General features: G+C 46.1%; 1 protein-coding gene across 1 annotated transcript in view; it reads right to left on the bottom strand.

Moving 5' to 3' along the window:
* The window catches only part of LOC146353867 (ABC-type organic anion transporter ABCA8-like), a 129,193-nt gene that overhangs the window by 103,902 nt on the left and 5,796 nt on the right, over nt 1–19,495 (bottom strand). Inside the window, exons 3-4 of the mRNA XM_084837521.1 lie at nt 13,662–13,820; nt 3,500–3,600 (exon numbers count right to left, since the gene is read on the bottom strand). Of these exons, the coding sequence (XP_084693647.1) occupies nt 3,500–3,600; nt 13,662–13,820 (260 nt within the window). The remainder of the gene's footprint in view (nt 1–3,499; nt 3,601–13,661; nt 13,821–19,495) is intronic.

Below are 19,495 nucleotides of genomic sequence, written 5' to 3'. Positions count from 1 at the left end.
TACGTACTCAAAGTTTCCTTGTAAGCAAACCTGGATTTGACTTATTATCTCCGCACCTCCAAATCTTAGCAGCCCACAGCCAGGGCAATATGGGTGAGGGGAGTGAAAAGTGTATGCTACTAGAATCCTGTGTAGGCTTACCTAAAAAGAATGTGCAGGTATAAGTTCTTACACTGGGGGGATTCACAGGACATACTGAACATACCCTATGCACGTTCGTTCAGATTGTTGTGAGAATATAGCCCTATTTAGTGCCGATCTACATTGCGCCCACCATCGCAATGAATTCGGTGTCCTGTCGGGTTAAACACTCTCACATTAAAATGTGATTATTCACACTCACCCATTTTCCCCGTTGCAGTGCTTCATCGAATGCTAGGGGTGGACGAAAGTCGCTTACCTGTCCTCGAAGGACGTTCACGGTGGGGGGGAGGCGCTTCGCTGCTCCCCCCGCGAAGTTCCGGCCGAGGGGGGGAGGCTTCCCGCCTCGGCCCGGCCGAAATTCAGGCCAGGAAGGAGGCTTCCCGCCTCGGCCCAGCTGAAATCCAGGCCGGGAAGGAGGCTTCCCGCCTCGCCCGGCCGCGAACGCAAAAGTTAAAAAAAAAAAAAAAGCCCCCTGATAGGCTACGTGACGATTCACGTAGCCTATTATGGCTAGATCTGCAAAGTCAGCCATGATAGGCTACGTCAATCATCACGTAGCCTATCACGGGTGACTTAAAAAAAAAAAAAAAAGCGCGTACGCTAATGGCGGCCCCCATAGGGAGCCGCCATTCGCGTTCCTTATTTAGTCACTGTAGTCTACGTAAATGTTCACGTAGACTACGGCGAAAATACGGGCAACGCAAATAGCTCCTTTGTACGAGGAGACTCGTACTCCTTTCCCAATTTTGAACCACTCGGTTGTTCCATGTCTGGTTCTTACTGTTGCTTCTTGACCCTCGTACAGGTTTCTCAGGAGACAGGTAAGGTGGTCTGGTTCTCCCATCACTTTAAGAATTTGCCACAGTTTGTTGTGATCCACACAATCAAAGGCTTTAGCGTAGTCAATGAAGCAGAAATAGACGTTTTTCTGGAAGTCTCTTGCTTTCTCCATGATCCAGTGAATGTTGGAGATTTGATATCTAGTTCCTCTGCCTCTTCGAAACCCCGCTTGTACTTCCGGTAGTTCTCGGTTCGCATACTGCTGAAGCCTAGCTTGTAGGATTTTGAACATCACCTTGCTGGCTTGTGAAATGAGCGCAATTGTGCGGTAGTTTGAACACTCTTTGGCATTGCCCTTCTTTGGAATTGGAATGTAAACTCACCTTTTCCAGTCTTGCGGCCACTGTTGAGTGTTCCAGATTTGTTGGCATATTGAATGCAGCACTTTAACAGCATCATCTTTTAGGATTTTAAATAGCTCAGCTGGAATACTGTCATCACCGCTAGCTTTGTTGTTAGTAATGCTTCCTAAGGCCCACTTGACTTCACTCTCAAGGATGTCCTGCTCAAGTTCAGTGACCGCACTATCATGGCTATCAGGGACATTAAGATCTTTTCTGTATAGTTCTTCTGTGTATCCTTTCCACCTCTTCTTAATCTCATCTGCTTCTGTTAGGTCCCTGCCTTCTTTGTCCTTTATCATGCCTGTCTTTGCACAAAACGTTCCCTTGAGATCTCCAATTTTCTTGAAGAGATCTCTAGTCTTTCCCATTCTGTTGTTTTCCTCAATTTCTTTGCATTGTTCATTTAAGAAGGCCTTCTTGTCTCTCCTTGCTATTCTCTGGAACTCTGCATTCAGTTGCATATATCTTCCCCTTTCTCCCTTGCTTTTCGCTTCCCTTCTTTCTTCAGCCACTTGTAAAGCCTCATCAGACAGCCACTTGGCTTTCTTGCATTTCTTTTTCTTTGGGATGGATTGAGTTGCTGCCTCCTGAACAATGTTACGGACCTCCTTCCATAGTTCCTCAGGCACTCTGTCTATCAGGACTAATCCCTGAAATCTATTCCTCACCTCCACTGTATATTCATCAGGGATATGATTTAGGTCATACCTGAATGGTTTAGTGGTTTTCCCTACGTTCTTCAATTTAAGCTGAAATTTTGCAACAAGAAGCTCATGATCTGAGCCACAGCCAGCTCCAGGTCTTGTTTTTACTGACTGTATAGAGCTTCTCCATCTTTGGCTGCAAAGTACATAATCAATCTGATTTCGATATTGACCATCTAGTGATGTCCATGTGTAGAGTCGCCTCTTGTGCTGTTGGAAAAGAGTGTTTGCTATGATCAGCATGTTCTCTTGGCAAAACTCTATTAGCTTTTGTCCTGCTTCATTTTGTACACCAAGGCCATGCCTGCCTGTTATCCCGGTGATTTCTTGACTTCCGACTTTAGCATTCCAATCCCCTGTGATGAAGAGGACATCTTTTTTTGGTGTTAGTTCTAAAAGGTGTTGTAGGTCTTCATAGAACCGATCAACCTCAGCTTCTTCAGCATCAGTGGTTAGGGCATAGACCTGAATTACTGTGATGTTGAATGGTTTGCCTTGGATTCGTACTGAGATCATTCTATCGTTTTTAAGATTGTACTCCAGTACTGCTTTTCCCACCCTTTTGTTGACTATGAGTGCTACTCCATTTCTTCTAAGGGATTCTTGCCCACAGTAGTAGATATAATGGTCACCTGAATTAAATTCGCCCATGCCTGTCCATTTTAGTTTGCTGATTCCCAAGATGTCGATGTTCAATCTTGCCATCTCATGTTTGATCACCTCCAGCTTACCTTGATTCATTGATCTGACATTCCAGGTTCCTAAACAATATTGTTCTTTACAGCATTGGGCTTTCTTTTCACCACCAGACACATCCACAGCTGAGTGTCCTTTCGGCTTTGGCCCAGCCGCTTCACTCTTTCTGGCGCTACTTGGAAATACCCTCTGCTCTTCCCCAGTAGTATATTGGACACCTTCCGACCTGAGGGGCTCATCTTCCGGCATCATCTCTTTTAGCCTTGTGATACGTTCCATGGGGTTTTCTTGGCAAGAATACTGGAGTGGGTTGCCATTTCCTTCTCCAGTGGACCACATTTTGTCAGAACTCTCTGCCATGACCTGTCCGTCTTGGGTGGCCCTGCACGGCATAGCTTATGGCTTCACTGAGTTACGCAAGCCCCTTCGCCACAACAAGGCAGTGATCCATGAAGGGGAAATACATCAGTAGCTTTCACCAAATAGATTGAAAGTAATATATGATATGACATGCTGCAAATTGGAATAAAAAGGGTAAATGCATCAACTTTTTAACTTGCTGTACATGTGATGACTTTTACTGAATCGGTGTGTCCTTTTGCACAAGTGTAGACCTCATCAGGTAGATTATGGATGCCAAGTGTCAAGTTATTAGCCCAACAGGGGTCCTTTTTAAAAACAATATAATGTTGAGACTTATAATAGTGGATCATACAAGGTATTCAAAAGAAAAGACAAAACTAGACTCTTAAACTAAAAAGTTCTACTTACTTCAATAAGAGCACTATCAATGCTAGACTGCAGTGATACAAACCCTCCAAACCAGTATATGGGATTTCTACAATGATGTGATGAATAGTTGTAGCAGAAATCTACAAGCAAGATAAAAGCAAACAATGTTAATTATATGCACAATCTTGTATATTAATGACACCACTGATAGCTAGGAAAAAGTAGGAAATCAGAGCAAAAAGAATGAACTGTCTTGTGACACCTTAAAAACTACAAATTTAGTCTAGCATAAACTTTCATGGACTATAGCCCATTTACCTGATACATGAAATGTGTTATATTATATCAAGATATATATACAGTATACATGGTGGTGGTAGTGTTGATGGGAGAATTGTAAACAGTGAGATCAGAATGAAATTAAATGCAGAAAGCACTGACACTTCATGCATTTGATGAAGTGGGCTATAGTTCACAGAAACTTATACTAGAATAAATTTGTTAGCCTTTAAGGTGCCACAAAACTCTTCACTGTTTTTGCTGCAACAGACTAACATGGCTGCACTTCTGGAAATTGGAGAGTAATTAAACAGTATTTAATTGCAAGGGAATATCAAACATTCTAGTGAGACACTTTGGGTAAGTAAATTATCTTATGTAATGTCAGGGTGAATACAATTAGAAATGCATCCAAAATTACCCTCATCCAAAATTCTTCTTGGATTTTGAAGCTCTAAATTACCTGGCCTTATTTCTGAACTGGAAGAGATACTGTAGTAAAAATGTAACCTAAAAGCCATTGCATGTGCCTTAAGCAGCACGTAGTATTGTAAGAGCTGCGCATGCCTGGAATGAGCGGACAGTAACCCTAAGATAAGGTTGCTAGGCAAACCGCTGGCAACCAATCAAAAGTAACACGCTGGCTGAGGAATGCAAGCTAAGTGATAAAACTGTAGCGCGGGGGTTGCCCAGGGTCGACTCTGCTTTTGAGCGTGAGCTCCTTTGTCGAACTGTTTGCAAACAATAAAATCAAGTTGGACCCAGCCTGAAGTTGACTCTCTTCTTTGGGGCAAATTGGACTAGCCTCCAGGGGGCGAAACTAGCAGTTTGTGCAACAATACATTAGAAAATCAGTTCTCAAATTCCTTGAGAAGTACTCTGCATTTACTTCCAGTTCTTTTGTATCTTTTTCCCCTTCTGCATTTCTGATGCATACATGAACTCAGCCAAAAAGCAATGCTGATGCAATAGTATGTATGGCTGCATCAGCATTCTTTCTATGCTGTGGTTCACTAATGAGCATGAATCCACATGCATATTGGAAAGAAACACTTCCTACAAAGAATCTTACATCTAGACTGCTTTATGCAGTGTTTTATTGATGGAGAAGGCCAGCTATGCATGCTGCAATTCTAGAAATTTATTTTAACATTTCTACTAGTTAAATCAGAATTCAGGAAAAGTGGACAAAGTGAACCTGCAGAACAGTAAATGTATGGAACAGAGGAAATGCACTCATCAGTCCTAAGCACAATGCATTGGATGTCGGTGAAATAATTTGCCCACTTTACCCCTTACTAATACAGGCAGAAGAATTCTATGGAGCAGGAGAGGGAACAGTGGAGGTGGAAGAACTCCAAACTGAAAGTCCTGTTGGGCTCACACACCAGCAGTGAGAAAAGTGTGATGGTTATGGAGGAAGAAAATTAAGTATGCCAGTTTCAGGGGAATTTATCTTTTATCCCCTAATTTGTTCTGACATGCCCCCAGGGCACCCCTTTTTCCTCTTTCTGCCATTCACATACCAATGATGGAGAAGCAATGGTAGCGGAGCTTTCTGTGGCCCCTGGGGAGCTTCTGAGGGTGGACCTCTCTCTCCACCCACAGAGAAGTACATCAATAGAATCCTATGGCCCCTGGGATGCCATTCAGGGACATACAGTCAGGGCCAGAAATATTGGAACAAGGATACCTGTTTTGGCAGTTGGCCTTTGTACACCACCACATTGAAGTTGAAAGGATAGGAAACACACCCAGATGGGAGCGAAGTCAGGACTTTCAGCTGTAATTCAAGGGATTTGACAAAAGTGGGGCAGTAACCATTCAGGATATGTTGATCCACACTTCTGTTGATACACACTTCTGTTTCTTGGGTGTTGTTTCTGCATTTTAGGGTCTGCTTGAAATGGGAAATAAGCCTGTACAGAAATCTTTTAAAGAAGGCAAGGTGAAGCAGTGGGCAAAAGTTAAAAATTACAACACAACTCCCCTTCGTGTTTATTTGGACAATGCCCTCTGCATGTGTGTTTTCCTAAGCAGATCAATATCTGGGTATGCGATAGCAGGTGCTTGACTGACACTGTTTGGGGATGGCTCCTTTTCCTTACCATGCAGTAAAAGACTTTCAAACGAATAGGGATAAAATGACCTTCACCAGGCCTTGCAACCTAAAAGGGGAATTAGGTTTAGGGTGGCCACTTCGTCATTGTTGTTCAGTTGTTAAGCCGTGTCCGACTCTTCGTGACCCCATGGACCATAGCATGCCAGGCCTTCCTGTCCTCCGCTGTCTCCCGGAGTGTGCTCAAGTTCATATTCATTGCATCGGTGATGCTATCTAGCCATCTCATCCTCTGCCGTCCCCTTCTCCTTTTGCCTTCAGTCTTTCCCAGCATCAGGGTCTTTTCCAGTGACTTTTCTCTTTGCATTATGTGGCCAAAATATTTGAGCTTCAGCTTCAGTATCTGACTGTCCTTCCAATGAGCAGTCAGGGTTGATTTCCTTTAGGATTGACTGATTGGACCTCCTTGCAGTCCCGGGGACTCGTAAGAGTCTTCTCCAGCACCACAGTTCGATCGCATCAATTCTTCAGCGCTCAGCCTTCCTTACAGTCCAGCTCTCACAGCCATACATTACTACCGGGAAAACCATTGCTTTGATTATACGAACCTTTGTCGGCAAGGTGATGTCTCTGCTTCTTACTATGCTGTCTAGGTTTGCCATAGCTTTCCTCCCAAGGAGCAAGCGTCTTTTAATTTCATGGCTACAGCACTGTCTGCGGTGATCTTGGAGCCCAAGAGTATTGCCAAAAAAAGAGGACTTTCATCAGCACAAAGGAGGACAAAAGCAGATGCCAATTCGCATAACATGTGCTTATGTAAATTTATATACAGTCAGGGCCAGAAATATTGGAACAAGGATAACTGTTTTGGCAGTTGGCCTCTGTACACCACCACATTGAAGTTGAAAGGAAACACACCCAGATGGGAGCGAAGTCAGGACTTTCAGCTGTAATTCAAGGGGTTTGACAAAAGTGGGGCACTAACCATTCAGGAAGTACAGCCAGTGGCATACACACACACCCCCATCGTTGGGGGCTCATAAGTAATGGAACAAATGACTGACAAGCAGCTGCATGGCCAGGTGTGGCCTGTTTCCTGGGTACCCCATGACCAATCAAGCAGATAAAAGGCCTGGAGGTGGTTCTGAGTGTTACATTTGCATTTGGTAGCTCTTCACTGGAACTCCAAACCTGAGGTCCAAAGAGGTGTCCATGCGAGTAAAGGAGGCCATCATTAGGCTGAGGAAACAACATAAACCCATCAGAGAGATAGCAAAAACAGTGGGAGTGGCCAATGCAACAGTTTGGAACATCCTGAAAAAGAAGGAAGTAACTGGCAGGCTCAGCAAAAGCAAAAGGCCTGGCAGACCACGGAAGACAACTAAAGTGGATGACCACAGAATTCTGCTCATGGTGAAGAGAAACCCTTTCACAACATCTAGCCAGGTCAAGAACACTCTTGAGGAGGTAGGCATGTCATTGTCAACATCTACAGTCAAGAGACGGCTTTATGAATGTAAATACAGAGGCTTCACAACAAGGTGCAAACCACTGTTAACGCTCAAGTACAGACAGGTCAGATTAGCCTTTGCCAGCAAACAGCTAAAAAAGCCTGCCCAGTTCTGGAATAAGATTCTTTGGACTGATGATACCAAGATGAACTTGTACCAGAATGATGGGAAGAGAAAAGTATGGAGAAGGAAAGGAACAGCTCATGATCCAAAGCATACCACATCATCTGTCAAACATGGCGGAGGCAGTGTTATGGCATAGGCATGTATGGCTGCCAATGGAACCGGGTCACTGGTGTTTATTGATGACCTGACTGCTGATAAAAGCAGCAGGAGGAATTCTGAAGTGTATAGGGCTATACGTTCTGCTCAGATTCAGCCGAATGCTGCCAAACTGATAGGACGCCGCTTCATATTGCAGATGGATAATGACCTAAAACATACAGCAAAAGCTACCCAAGAGTTTCTGAAGGCAAGGAAGTGGGATGTTCTTCAATAGCCAAGTCAGTTATCTGATCTCCACCCAATAGAGCATGCTTTTCACTTACTGAAGACAAGACTGAAGGCAGAAAGACCCACAAACAAGCAGCAGTGGAAGGCATCTGCAGTAAAGGCCTGGCAAAGCATCTCGAGGGAGGAAATTCAGCATTTTGGTGATGTCCATGGGTTCCAGACTTCAGGCAGCCATTGACTGCAAAAGATTTCCATCCAGGTATTAAAGGCGATCCTTAAGTTTGAAATGATGTTGGTTTGTTCCATTACTTATGAGCCACCAACGATGGGTGTGTGTGTATGCCACTGGCTGTACTTCCTGAATGGTTAGTGCCCCACTTTTGTCAAACCCCTTGAATTACAGCTGACAGTCCTGACTTCGCTCCCATCTGGGTGTGTTTCCCTTCAACTTCAATGTGGTGGTGTGCAGAGGCCAACTGCCCAAACAGTTATCCTTATTCCAATATTTCTGGCCCTGACTGTCGGACTGCACCCTTAGAATATATTTTAAGAGACTGGTGTTTTGAAAGCTGTTACAGAAAGACATGAGACTGTTGATCTTTGTTAAGCAAGTAAATGCACTAATGAGTTTCAGATACGTAATCAACATATTTCTGCTGTGATATTCCATTCAGAATTTATTGGACCAATTAACAGTGCAATCCTATACTTCTCTACTCAGAGGTAAGCCCCACTGAATTCAATGGGGATTACTTCAAGGTAGGTGTGAACAGGATTGCAGTCTAAGAGGAGCTTGTTGTTGTTCAGTCGTTCAGTCGTGTCCGACTCTTCGTGACCCCATGGACCATAGCACTCCAGGCCTTCCTGTCCTCTGCTCTCTCCCGGAGTGTGCTCAAGTTCATATTCATTGCATCGGTGATGCTATCTAGCCATCTCATCCTCTGCCGTCCCCTTCTCCTTTTGCCTTCAGTCTTTCCCAGCATCAGGGTCTTTTCCAGAGAGTTTTCTCTTCGCATTAGGTGGCCAAAATATTTGAGCTTCAGTTTCAGTATCTGTCCTTCCAATGAGCACTCAGGGTTGATTTCCTTTAGGATTGACTGATTTGACCTCCTTGCAGTCCAGGATCACTGCCTTGTTGTGGTGAAGGGGCTTGCGTAACTCAGTGAAGCCATAAGCTATGCCATGCAGGGCCGCCCAAGATGGACAGGTCATGGCAGAGAGTTCTGACAAAATGTGGTCCACTGGAGAAGGAAATGGCAACCCACTCCAGTATTCTTGCCAAGAAAACCCCATGGAACGTATCACAAGGCTAAAAGAGGAGCTTGACGTTTGTGCAACTATAGTAAATCTTCACTTCTTGGGGTGGACAGGATGTTTCTCCCAACATAGTGTATTTACTTTAGAAAAATTATATCCCACCTTTCCACAATAAAAATAGCAGCATTCGGGCAGGCTTACATAATTTAAAAACAAAACAACGTATCATAAAGAAACAGTAATAGAAGAGTCAGTGGGAGCAGATAAAAAAATCTAAAATATTGGGGTCAGCCTTTGAAATCTAACCAAACAAATTGAGGTCCCAGCTAAGCAGTGGAAGATAGGCAGAGTGGGGACCAAGCAGACCTCCCATGGAAGGGAGCTTCACAGTTTGGGTACAGGTACAGAGAAGGCTCTCTCATGTGTCCCAACGAATCCAGCCTCAGCAAAGGATGGAGTCCCTGGGACCATCAAAGATGATCCACGTTGTCCTAGTTCTGTATTGCCCTTAGAAGCATCTAAGCCTTACTGTATTGCTAGAGGAATTCTCCCGTGAGTTGACCCATGGCAATTCGTTGCATACATCAGTAGCTGGCAGGATGGGTTAATCCAGCCTTCCTCGACCTAGTGCCCTCCAGATGTGTTGAACTGCAACTCCCATCATTCCCGGCCAACAGGGTCATGGGGGAAATGGATTAAACAGTGAGAGGTGTCCCTCTTCTAGCACCCTTCACTATCATCATGCTGGCTCAATGCAGAGGAGTGTTTTGTGTAGCACTAAAGTAAGAGTAGATGTCATGAGAATTCAAGTTTCTTAATCTGGATGTGGAAGTACAACATGATGAGCAAAAGAAACATATCCATTCATCACCACATTGATTTCTACCAGCAAACTTGCTGCAAGAACCTGAGTTCCTTGGTTGGGATAAAATGGGCTAGGTGGTATACTGCTGAAGTCGAAAAGACGGGATAACTGGAAGGATTAAGTGTACCCTTCCAGCACGTACATACTTTATTTATTTATTTATTTATTTATTTACAATATGTATATACTCCTCCTCCAGATCTAAACCAGATTTTGGAGCAGTGAACACAAAAGATAAAACAGTAAAAGAATAAAAAGATTAAAACACCGTATTAGAATTACGCATCTTTAAAAACAATGCCAATAGAAACCGCAGCTGATTAAAGAATCCTCCTGGAACAGTGCTGTTTTCAGGAGGCGCTGAAAACAGTGTTGGTGCCCACCTGACCTCCAGGGGCAGGGAGTTCCAAAGAAAGGAGGCCGCTGCACTGAAGGCTCTTCTCCTGGTGGACTCCAACAACTGGGCCATAGGTCCACGTGGAACCACCAGGAGCATGCCTTCCGAAGACCCCAGTGACCAGGCAGGTTGGTAAGGGAGAAGGCGCTCTCTCAGGTATCCTGGTCCCAAGTTGTTTAGGGCATTCTACACTAGTACTAAAACCTTAAACCTGGCCCAGTAGCGAATAGGCAGCCAGTGCAGTTCCCTCATCAAAGGAGTTGTATGCTGAAAAGGGGAAGCTCCCAACAACAGCCAAGCTGCTGCATTCTGCACTAGCTCCAGCTTCCAGAGCAGCCCTAAGGGCAGCCCCACATAGAGCATGTTGCAGTAATCCAGTCTTGAGGTTCCTAGTGCCTGTATCACTGTGGCCAAGTTATCCCTGTCCAGGAGAGACCATATGTGGCGAACCAGGCGAAGCTGATAAAAGGCAGTCTGAGCCACCATGGCCACTTGGGCCTCCAGAGACAATGATGGATCTAGGAGTACCCCCAGACTACATACCTGACCTTTCAGAGGGAGTGCAACCCCATCCAGAACAGGCAATGTGCCTAGGGATGTCATAGAATTTCTCCACGAATCTCGGGGAGGCCGAATGCCAGCGCATTTGGCCCCCCGAAATTGGTGAAGAAACGGTCTGCCCCCCCGCCCCCCCCTCCCGGGACGGGACTTACCTTGCTCGAATGTCCCTGGCGGCAGCGGTTCGGCGGCAGTTCGGCGGCGGCAGCAGTGGCCGGTCTTCTGACCGGCTGCCGCCACTGCCATTTCCAAGTAAAACAAACAAACAAACGTGATAGGCTACGTAAAGATTTACGTAGCCTATCACGGCTAGATTTTTAAAAAACACCGTGATAGGCTACGTAAATGTTTACGTAGCTTATCACGGCTAACTTTGGGGGGGGGGGGAAGCGCATACGCAAATGGCGGCGCCCGTGGGCGCCGCCATTTGCGTTCCTTATTTTGGCACATGTAGTCTATGTAAACATTTACGTAGACTACGGCGAAAATAAGGGCAATGCAAATAGCGTTGCCCTTATTTTTGCCGTAGTCTACGTAAATGTTTACGTAGACTACACGTGCCAAAATAAGGAACGCAAATGGCAGTGCCCACGGGCGCTGCCATTTGCATACGCGCTTTTTTTTTCAAAGTCAGCCGTGATAGGCTACGTAAACATTTACGTAGCCTATCACGGCTCACTGCAGGGACACAAACGGCGGCGGCTACGGCCCCCGCCATTTGCGTCCCAGCAGGAGACGAGGTTTCGCAGCTGGAGGGACGGGGCGCCTCCCCCCCCGGCCAGAATTTCGGCGGGGAGGGATGGGGCGCCTCCCCCCCCAGCCAGAATTTCAGTGGGGAGGGATGGGGCGCCTCCCCCCCCCACCACAAAGCAAGCTTCGGGATCAGGTAAGGGACTTTCGTCCATCCCTAAATGAGCCTATCTCCCAGACTTGGGAACCACTCACCCACAGGGCTTCCATCTTGCCAGGATTCAGCTTCAGTTTATTGGCCCTCATCCAGCCTGTTACTGAGTTCAGGCACTGGTCCAGGACTTGCACAGCCTCTCCTGATTCAGATGTCACAGGGAGATAGAGCTGTGTGTCATCAGCATACTGATGTCACTTGGTTCCATATCTCCTAATGACCACTCCCAGTGGCTTCATATAGATGTTAAATAACTTTGGGGACCTGATAGTGCCCTGAGGAACCTCACAGCTCAACTGCTACAGGGCCAAGGAATGGTCACCCAATGTTGCTCTCTGAAACTGGCCCCACAGGTAGGACTGGAACCATTGTAACATAGTGCCTCCGATACCCATCCCATAGAGTCAATCCTGGAGAATACCATGGTCAATGGTATCAAAAGCCAATGAGAGATCAAGCAGAATTAACAGAGTTTCCCTCCTCCTGTCCCTCTCTCGATAAAGGTCAGGGCAACCAAGGCTGATTCAGTCCCGTAACGAGGATGAAACCCAGATTGGAATAGGTTTGCTTCAAATTGCATCCTTTCAACACCACAACAAGGAAGATGTCTCAGCTAAGGTTTGGAAATTCAGTTATCTAACTTGATAGTCTATGTAAGTCCCTGTGAGCACCTTTTAGAAGGGAAGAGGCAATGGCCTACAAATTCACTGAAATATAAATAATTAAGCAATCCAGTCATGCTCAAATTCAGTACATTCCCCTACCCCGCATCACCAAGATGCTCCGTGTCTTGGTGGCTTTTAAACATCTATGAAACAGATTATTTTCAAAATTTGTTTTGACATTTTTCATTACTGGCACTATCATCAATCGAAATGGTGTTAGGAAACATGGCCACAAGCACCACATGCCCAATTATTAGAAGCAGTACCACTCACACTTCTGCATCAGGAGAGACCCCCCATCTCCTACTGTTTCACCCATCCTTCCAGCAGCTGATGTAAGCATCCATAACAATATTATTATACTTTCAGCATTACATACACGGTCATAATCTAGCTTTTGAGATATCCAGAAGGCTTCCTTGTGTTGAATTATAATAAAAAGGAAGGGTCTAGAGCTGTTTATTGGAACCCCCATCCTGCAGTTCATAGTGAAGGGTGTGGATTGCAAATGGAGGCTGCAATTCTATTCTGACTTACTGGAGAACAATTCCCGTTAAACCAAATTGTCACGCATCTTTACAAGTCTTTTAGCACTTGCACAATACTGATACAATGGCCCTGAAGTATTTCCAGCTTACAGAACGATTCTGAAAAACACACACACACGTACGTGTTATTAGCTGGGTACATGTGTGTATATGAATAGGTATGTCCCCCTTTGTTCAGAAAGGCTTACTTCTGAGTTAGCCTACACAGTATTCCAGTAGCATACCCTTGTCACTTCCCTCCCTATCTTCCACATCTATCCCAATTCCCAGGCAGGGTGAGGCTCTCAGCCTCAAAATTACCTCACAATTCTCTCAGTTGATAGTTCCCAGCTACCCTTCCCCACTGTCAGAATGCTTGACTTACGTGATAAAGAAAGATTTGGGCCTGAAAGACCAAGGAGAAGTGTGGGTGCCTGGAGGTTAAGCTGCAAGCAAGCGCAATTTGTGACATTGCACAACGTCATTGCTGATCACGGGCCATATCTTACCTTCCAGTGTCCTGGCTTTGGGAAGCTTGAGCCAACAGGATTAGCCTCTGGTCTTAGACTGGCAGGTTTTTTCATAACTGAATAGAATAATGTATGGATCTTTTTCTACATTAAAAGCACATTCAAATGACTTACAACAATACCTATTGATGACTTCACTGTATACTTAATAGTTATCTAGGAAGTGGAGCATAACTACAAAAACATCTTGGATTACCTATTTCATTGATAGCATTGCTTGGAGAAACTATTTTATAAAAGGGAAATCTGAGTCGATAGGAAACGGCATCCTGAAACACAACTCCAATGATATCATGGTCCTCCATTTGTGCTGCTTCCATGGCTTTCTCATTTTTCAGTAATTCTGTTCTTATGCCTATAGTATGAAAACATGTTGTTACTAGATGGGATCCCATACAGGAGAAAAACAAATGGCTTCTTATATAGATGCTTTGCTACCTATACCAGTGTAATGTTCCATGGCTGCCTGTCTGACAGGGTAGAGGAGTTGGCCAAAGCATCACTTCTGGAATTTTTGAACTGATCAAACACTAGGCTGACATTTAACCTTTCAGCTTGAACTCTGGCCTGGGAAACTGCAACCAGCTAAAGCAATGAAAAGGAGAGATCAGTAGCAAGGAGATGTCAGGGTTGGATTGGAGCCCATAGATCCCCAAAGTTCTAATTCTGAGGAAGAGACAGAAACCGTGGGAGAGGAACCCATGTGCCATTCAGAGGGGCTGCCGGAAGGAGAGCCCCTCCCTGCTCACATTCCTGAGAGTGGTAGCGACCCTGGCGGACAGGGGGAGGGACAACTGGAGCTTCAGGATGCTAGGCGCCGGCGTAGGGACAAGCGGGAGATTGAGGGTGCCAAGAGGAGGCAGTCAGCCGGCTTGGCGCGTCGTCAACAGCTGCACCCCGATGCCCCATGGGAAAGGGTGGACTTTCGCCTCCTAGCCCTTAAGTTCACAGGCTTCCCGCCTTTACCTCAAAATAGAGATTAAGCTGTCAGGAGCACCCTTGCTGCCTTTAGGGATGTACGAAAGTCTTACCTTTTCGCAGCTTGGATTCGCGGTGGGGGGGAGGCACTCCATCCCTCCCCCCGGAATCCTCCTTGGCCAGCTCCGCGGAGCCGCTGGCCAGGGCTGTCTGCAGCCGGAGTTCCAGCCGCAGACGGGCTGCTGCAGACACAAATGGCGGCTGCCATTTGCATCCAGCGAAGCTGCCGTGATAGGCTACGTAAGTATTTACATAGCCTATCACAGCAAGCCAAAAAAAACAAAACACCACAGCGTATACAAATGGCGGCAGCTACGGCAGCCACCATTTGCGTTCCCTATTTTTAGCCGTTTTAGTGGGCTAAAGTAGTGGGCGCTATTGTGGGTGTAGTGGGCGCTATTTGCGTTCCTTTTTTTTTCACCGTAATAACTTATGTAAATATTTACGAAGGCTAAAACGGCTAAAAATAGGGAACGCAAATGGCGGCTGCCATAGCCGCCGCCATTTGCATACGCTGTGGTTTTGGGGGGGGGTTGGCTTGCCATGATAGGCTACGTAAATATTTACGTAGCCTATCACGGCTATGATGAAGTCAGCGCGGATGGCAGCAGGTAAGTGCTCCATTTTGTGCGCCTTTCGTGGGTTCCGCGGCTTTGTTCTGCCACCGATTTCGGGGGACTGAATGCACTGGCATTCGGCCTCACCGAGATCCATGGCGGAATTCTCTGACATCCCTAGCTGCCTTCTGAAATCCCGAAGTAGCCAGAATAAACACACAGACAGGGCTCTTTTCCAAGGCTTTATTTCCATTCAACCTAATGATGCTTACAGATGCTAATTGCATGAGCCTAATGAGGGAAACTTAAGAGAGCTGCCTACTTGGGGTTTCTAACCTTAGTGTATCAGTTGATCTCTGTTTGGAGGTAAAGACGGGAAGCCGCTGAACTTATGGGCTAGGAGGCGAAAGTCCACCCCTTTCCCATGGGCCATCGGGGCGTAGCTGTTGACGATGCACCAAGTGGGCTGAGCGCCTCCTCTCGGCACCCTCCATCTCCTGCTTGTCCCTACGCCAGCGCCGACTAGTGTCCCGAAGCTCCAGTTGTCCCTCCCCCTACCTGCCAGGGTCGCTACCACCCTCAGGAATGTGATCAGCAAGGGGCTCTCCCTCCGGCAGTGCCTCTGAACAGCGCGCAGGTTCCTCTCCCACTGTTTCTATCTCTTCCTCAGAATCAGAACTGCTTTGGGGCTGTATGGGCTCTGATCCAACCCTGACAGGAAAATTCACAATAAGCTAGCAATAGTAGGGATGTACAAAAGTCACTTACCTTTTGTGGATTATGTTGATGGGGGGGGAGGCGCTCCCCCCGGAATCCTGGACGGGGGGGGGGAGGCGCTCCGTTCCTCCCCCCCCCCCCGGAATCCTGGCCGGCCGGCTGTGCTCCGCAGGGATTCTGCGGAGCCGCTGGCTGGCTCCGCCAGCAGCCAGACATCCGGCTGCTGGCTAGCAGGGACACAAATGGCAGCGGCCGTAGCTGCCGCCATTTGCGTCCCTGCAGTCAGCCGTGATAGGCTACGTAGATGTTTACGTAGCCTATCACAGCTGACTTAAAAAATCAAAAAACGAAACAACGCACGTATGCAAATGGCAGCGGCCACGGCCGCCGCCATTTGCGTTCCTTATTTTGGCACGTCTTAGTCTATGTCAAGATTTACGTAGTCTAAGACGGCAAAAATAAGGGGAACGCGAATAGCGTAGCTACACTATTTGCGTTCCCCTTATTTTCGCCGTCTTAGTCTACGTAAATCTTGACGTAGACGAAGACGTGCCAAAATAAGGAATGCAAATGGCGGCGGCCGTGGCCACCGCCATTTGCGTACAGGCATTGTTGTTGTTGTTTTTTAAGTCAGCTGTGATAGGCTACGTAAATATTTACATAGCCTATCACTTTTTTTAAAAAACCTAGCCGTGATAGGCTACATAAATCTTTACTAGCCTATCACGTCTTTTTTTTTTTTTAAACTGGAAATGGCAGCAATGGCAGCCGGTCGGAAGACCAGCCGCCACAGCCACCGCCGCCACCGCCGCCAGGAAGATCCGCCCCAGGTAAGTCTCATCCCGGGGGGAGGGCAGGGGGGCAGACTGTTCCGCCACCAATTTCAGGGGGCCGAATGCACTGGCATTCGGCCTCCCCGAGATCCGTGGCAGAATTCTCTGACACCACTAAGCGATAGGCAACCATAAGGTTGTGAATGGGGGTGCAATCTGGTCTCCAAAGGCTTCTCATCTGGGCACCAACCTATCCTCTGATCTCAAAGACACCCCCCCCGAAACATACATTATTATGCACATGACCTTGCTCAATTCTCCCATGCTGAAAAACAAGCAAAGAGGTCATTAATTTCCTTGCCCCTGGTATGAGAAGCAATGGAGGCTCTTTCAAGAGTTCTCCCCTTATGCATTTCAAATGGTCACTCCCGAAGGGCCAAGGTACAGGCACATGATTGCACATAGCTGAGGTGTCCAAGAAAGTCTCTGCCATTATTACTGTTTGCCCTGAATGTTAAACAGCCCCTTACACTACAGTCATGCAGACACTTACCCGGGAGCAAACCCCATAGAATTCAATAGGCATTGCATTGCTGGTTATGTTTTGGCTTAAATGGGAGTGAGTCAGTGGGTGGACCCAATGCTGCTACCCTGGGCCTTGGTTGGTTCAAAATATGATGCCTACTTGAAACTGAGTTTGCCAGCCAAGGAACAAGTGAAGTGAGCTCTGGCTAAAAGTGATTGTTCATTCATTGTAGTTTGGGGGTCCTTTATACAACATCCTTTATACAACATTCTCCTCCAGAGGCTCTCCCGCTCTTTGCAACCATTATTGTGGGTTTTTCCTGATGATGAATGTCTTCTATTATTTAGAAAATGCATTATTATCCCAATGTAATCGCGCAAATCCACTATGCCACAGCACCGTCTAGTGGTTGTATATTGAAACACATGGAAAAGCGGAGAGAAAAACCCTTGAAAAAAAAGATGTATAAAGGATCTAATCTTAATCCTGCAAAGAATCTGGAAGCAGAAGCCCTGGTAAAGGTGCAGAATAAAAGCCTCATGTAGAAATGCCCTCAATGTGTTTACTGGTAGCATTTTAATCCTAAATCTCTTGAGTCCTCCTTGATTGAAATTACAGGGAGGAAATAAATTGGCATAAAATGTTGGAGAGATTCATTTATGGATGAAACAACTGATATCCTTTCATAGGACAGTTACGATATTCATCCCAGAGGTGACCCTTAAATGGCTCCGAATCTGAACACGTATTTAGATTTCAATGAAATAATTTAAAATGCAAATGTAGCATGACTCTTCCTAGCTGCACACAAACTGTAAGAATTTTAAAGCCAAGCAACTTCTCTGCTGTGATGTGTTCAAGATAAATTTTAAGAAGAGAAGTGGCAGGTCTCAACAATGCCTGAAAATGACTGTTTGATAGGAAAACCTTATCTTGTATCCTAAAGGCAATTATTATCAGTGGTGAAGGAAAGGTGCTTTGCATATCTACAGAGACACTTAAAATAAGAATTCCAAGTCTGAGCCCTGTCATAGGAAATAGAAAGTTGGGCTTACCATGAAGTGTCCTTCTGGTCAGTGGAGAGTGGATCCAACAGAAAATGTTAAACTCCTCCAGCTCAGGAAGGCAGGGCAGAACAGAAATCTCACTTCCACCCTGAGAGGAGGAAACCCCACTCAAATGCAGAACTTGCTGACAGCACTAGAATTTATTGAAACTACAAACCATTTAAAAACCATTCCCATCTACTGCAAAAAAAAAAAAAGAGAGTGAAAGAAAATCAGATGGGATAGAGGCAAAGGAAGTCCTATCTACCGGGGGGGGGGGGGGACACCTTATTCCTCCCATACCACTTCTGGAAAACAGTCCATCATTTGATAAGCTTTGGTAGTGGCAGATCATCCTGGACAATACCATGGTATTACCCATGCTTTTTGAGAGTCTGTCCAGGGACTGTTGCCGTTCAACCTCTAGGCACAGAGGTGGAGCCTCTCTAGATCCGATGGAACAGGGGACCCTGGGACAGAAGCTGTTACATTCCTTCTTACTCCCCCTTCGCAATCAACACACTCCAGGAAACAAGGCTTCAGGCTCACTTCTTTATTAGTTAACTACCAGCTTCCTTACAAATGCAGATTTTAGGAAACCCTCAGACTGCAATGAAACAGCTAATCCACACATCTACAGGTATCAATAGAGGAGCCTAGCATCTCTCAAGTCACACCCCTCACTCTCCTCCTGCTCCTCTTCCGAACCCTGCGTTCTCATGGTGCAGGAAAGGGAGGGTGGTTCAGGCTGAGCCATCTGTGTTGTCAAGGTCTCGGGGAGACAGCCTTGCCATATCTGAGCTCACTAGGGAGGGTGCCTCCCCCTGTTCTGGCTGTTCCCAATCCAAGTCTGAATCTGAGCTGCTAGACATCTCCACACACTCAGATTTATTCCTGATAGAAGGTTGGGATGCACTAGAATCTTCTAGAGAGGATAACTATGGTCTGTGAGGCCAATAAGAAGCCACCGCAATCACCTAGGCCTTCAAGGCTCTAATCTTCCTCAGGAAACTGGTGAGAACAAGAAATGGGGGAAAGGCTTACAGTACGCCTTGAAGCCAGGGGGAGCACATTGATGGCCTCCACCCCGAGATCCTCAAACCTTCACATGAACCAAAACACCTTCCTATCGGACATGTCTGCAAAGAGAGTGATGACTGGAGTCCCCCACATTTGGGTAACCTCCAGGAAGGCATGAGGATGAAGTGCCCAGTTATTCTACTGAATTATGGTTCAGTGCAACCAGACTGTCTGGACATTCAGTTCTCATTTTATGCATGATGGATGTGTTAGGTAAATCTTTGCCCAGGAGAGAAGATGCAAAACTTCCTTCTGGAGATGCTTGGAGTGGGACCCTGCCTGCTTGTTGATATAGGTATTTGTTGTTACACTGTCTGTCCTGACTAAAATATCTTTGGCCCCAATCTTGTCTA

Source organism: Heloderma suspectum, chromosome 2, assembly GCF_057233095.1.
Source record: "Heloderma suspectum isolate Gila_16-S chromosome 2, 16-S_ref, whole genome shotgun sequence".
Taxonomy (NCBI): domain Eukaryota; kingdom Metazoa; phylum Chordata; class Lepidosauria; order Squamata; family Helodermatidae; genus Heloderma; species Heloderma suspectum.
The sequence above is the reverse complement of the archived record's forward strand: the minus strand, read 5'-3'. Positions and strand labels throughout refer to the sequence as shown.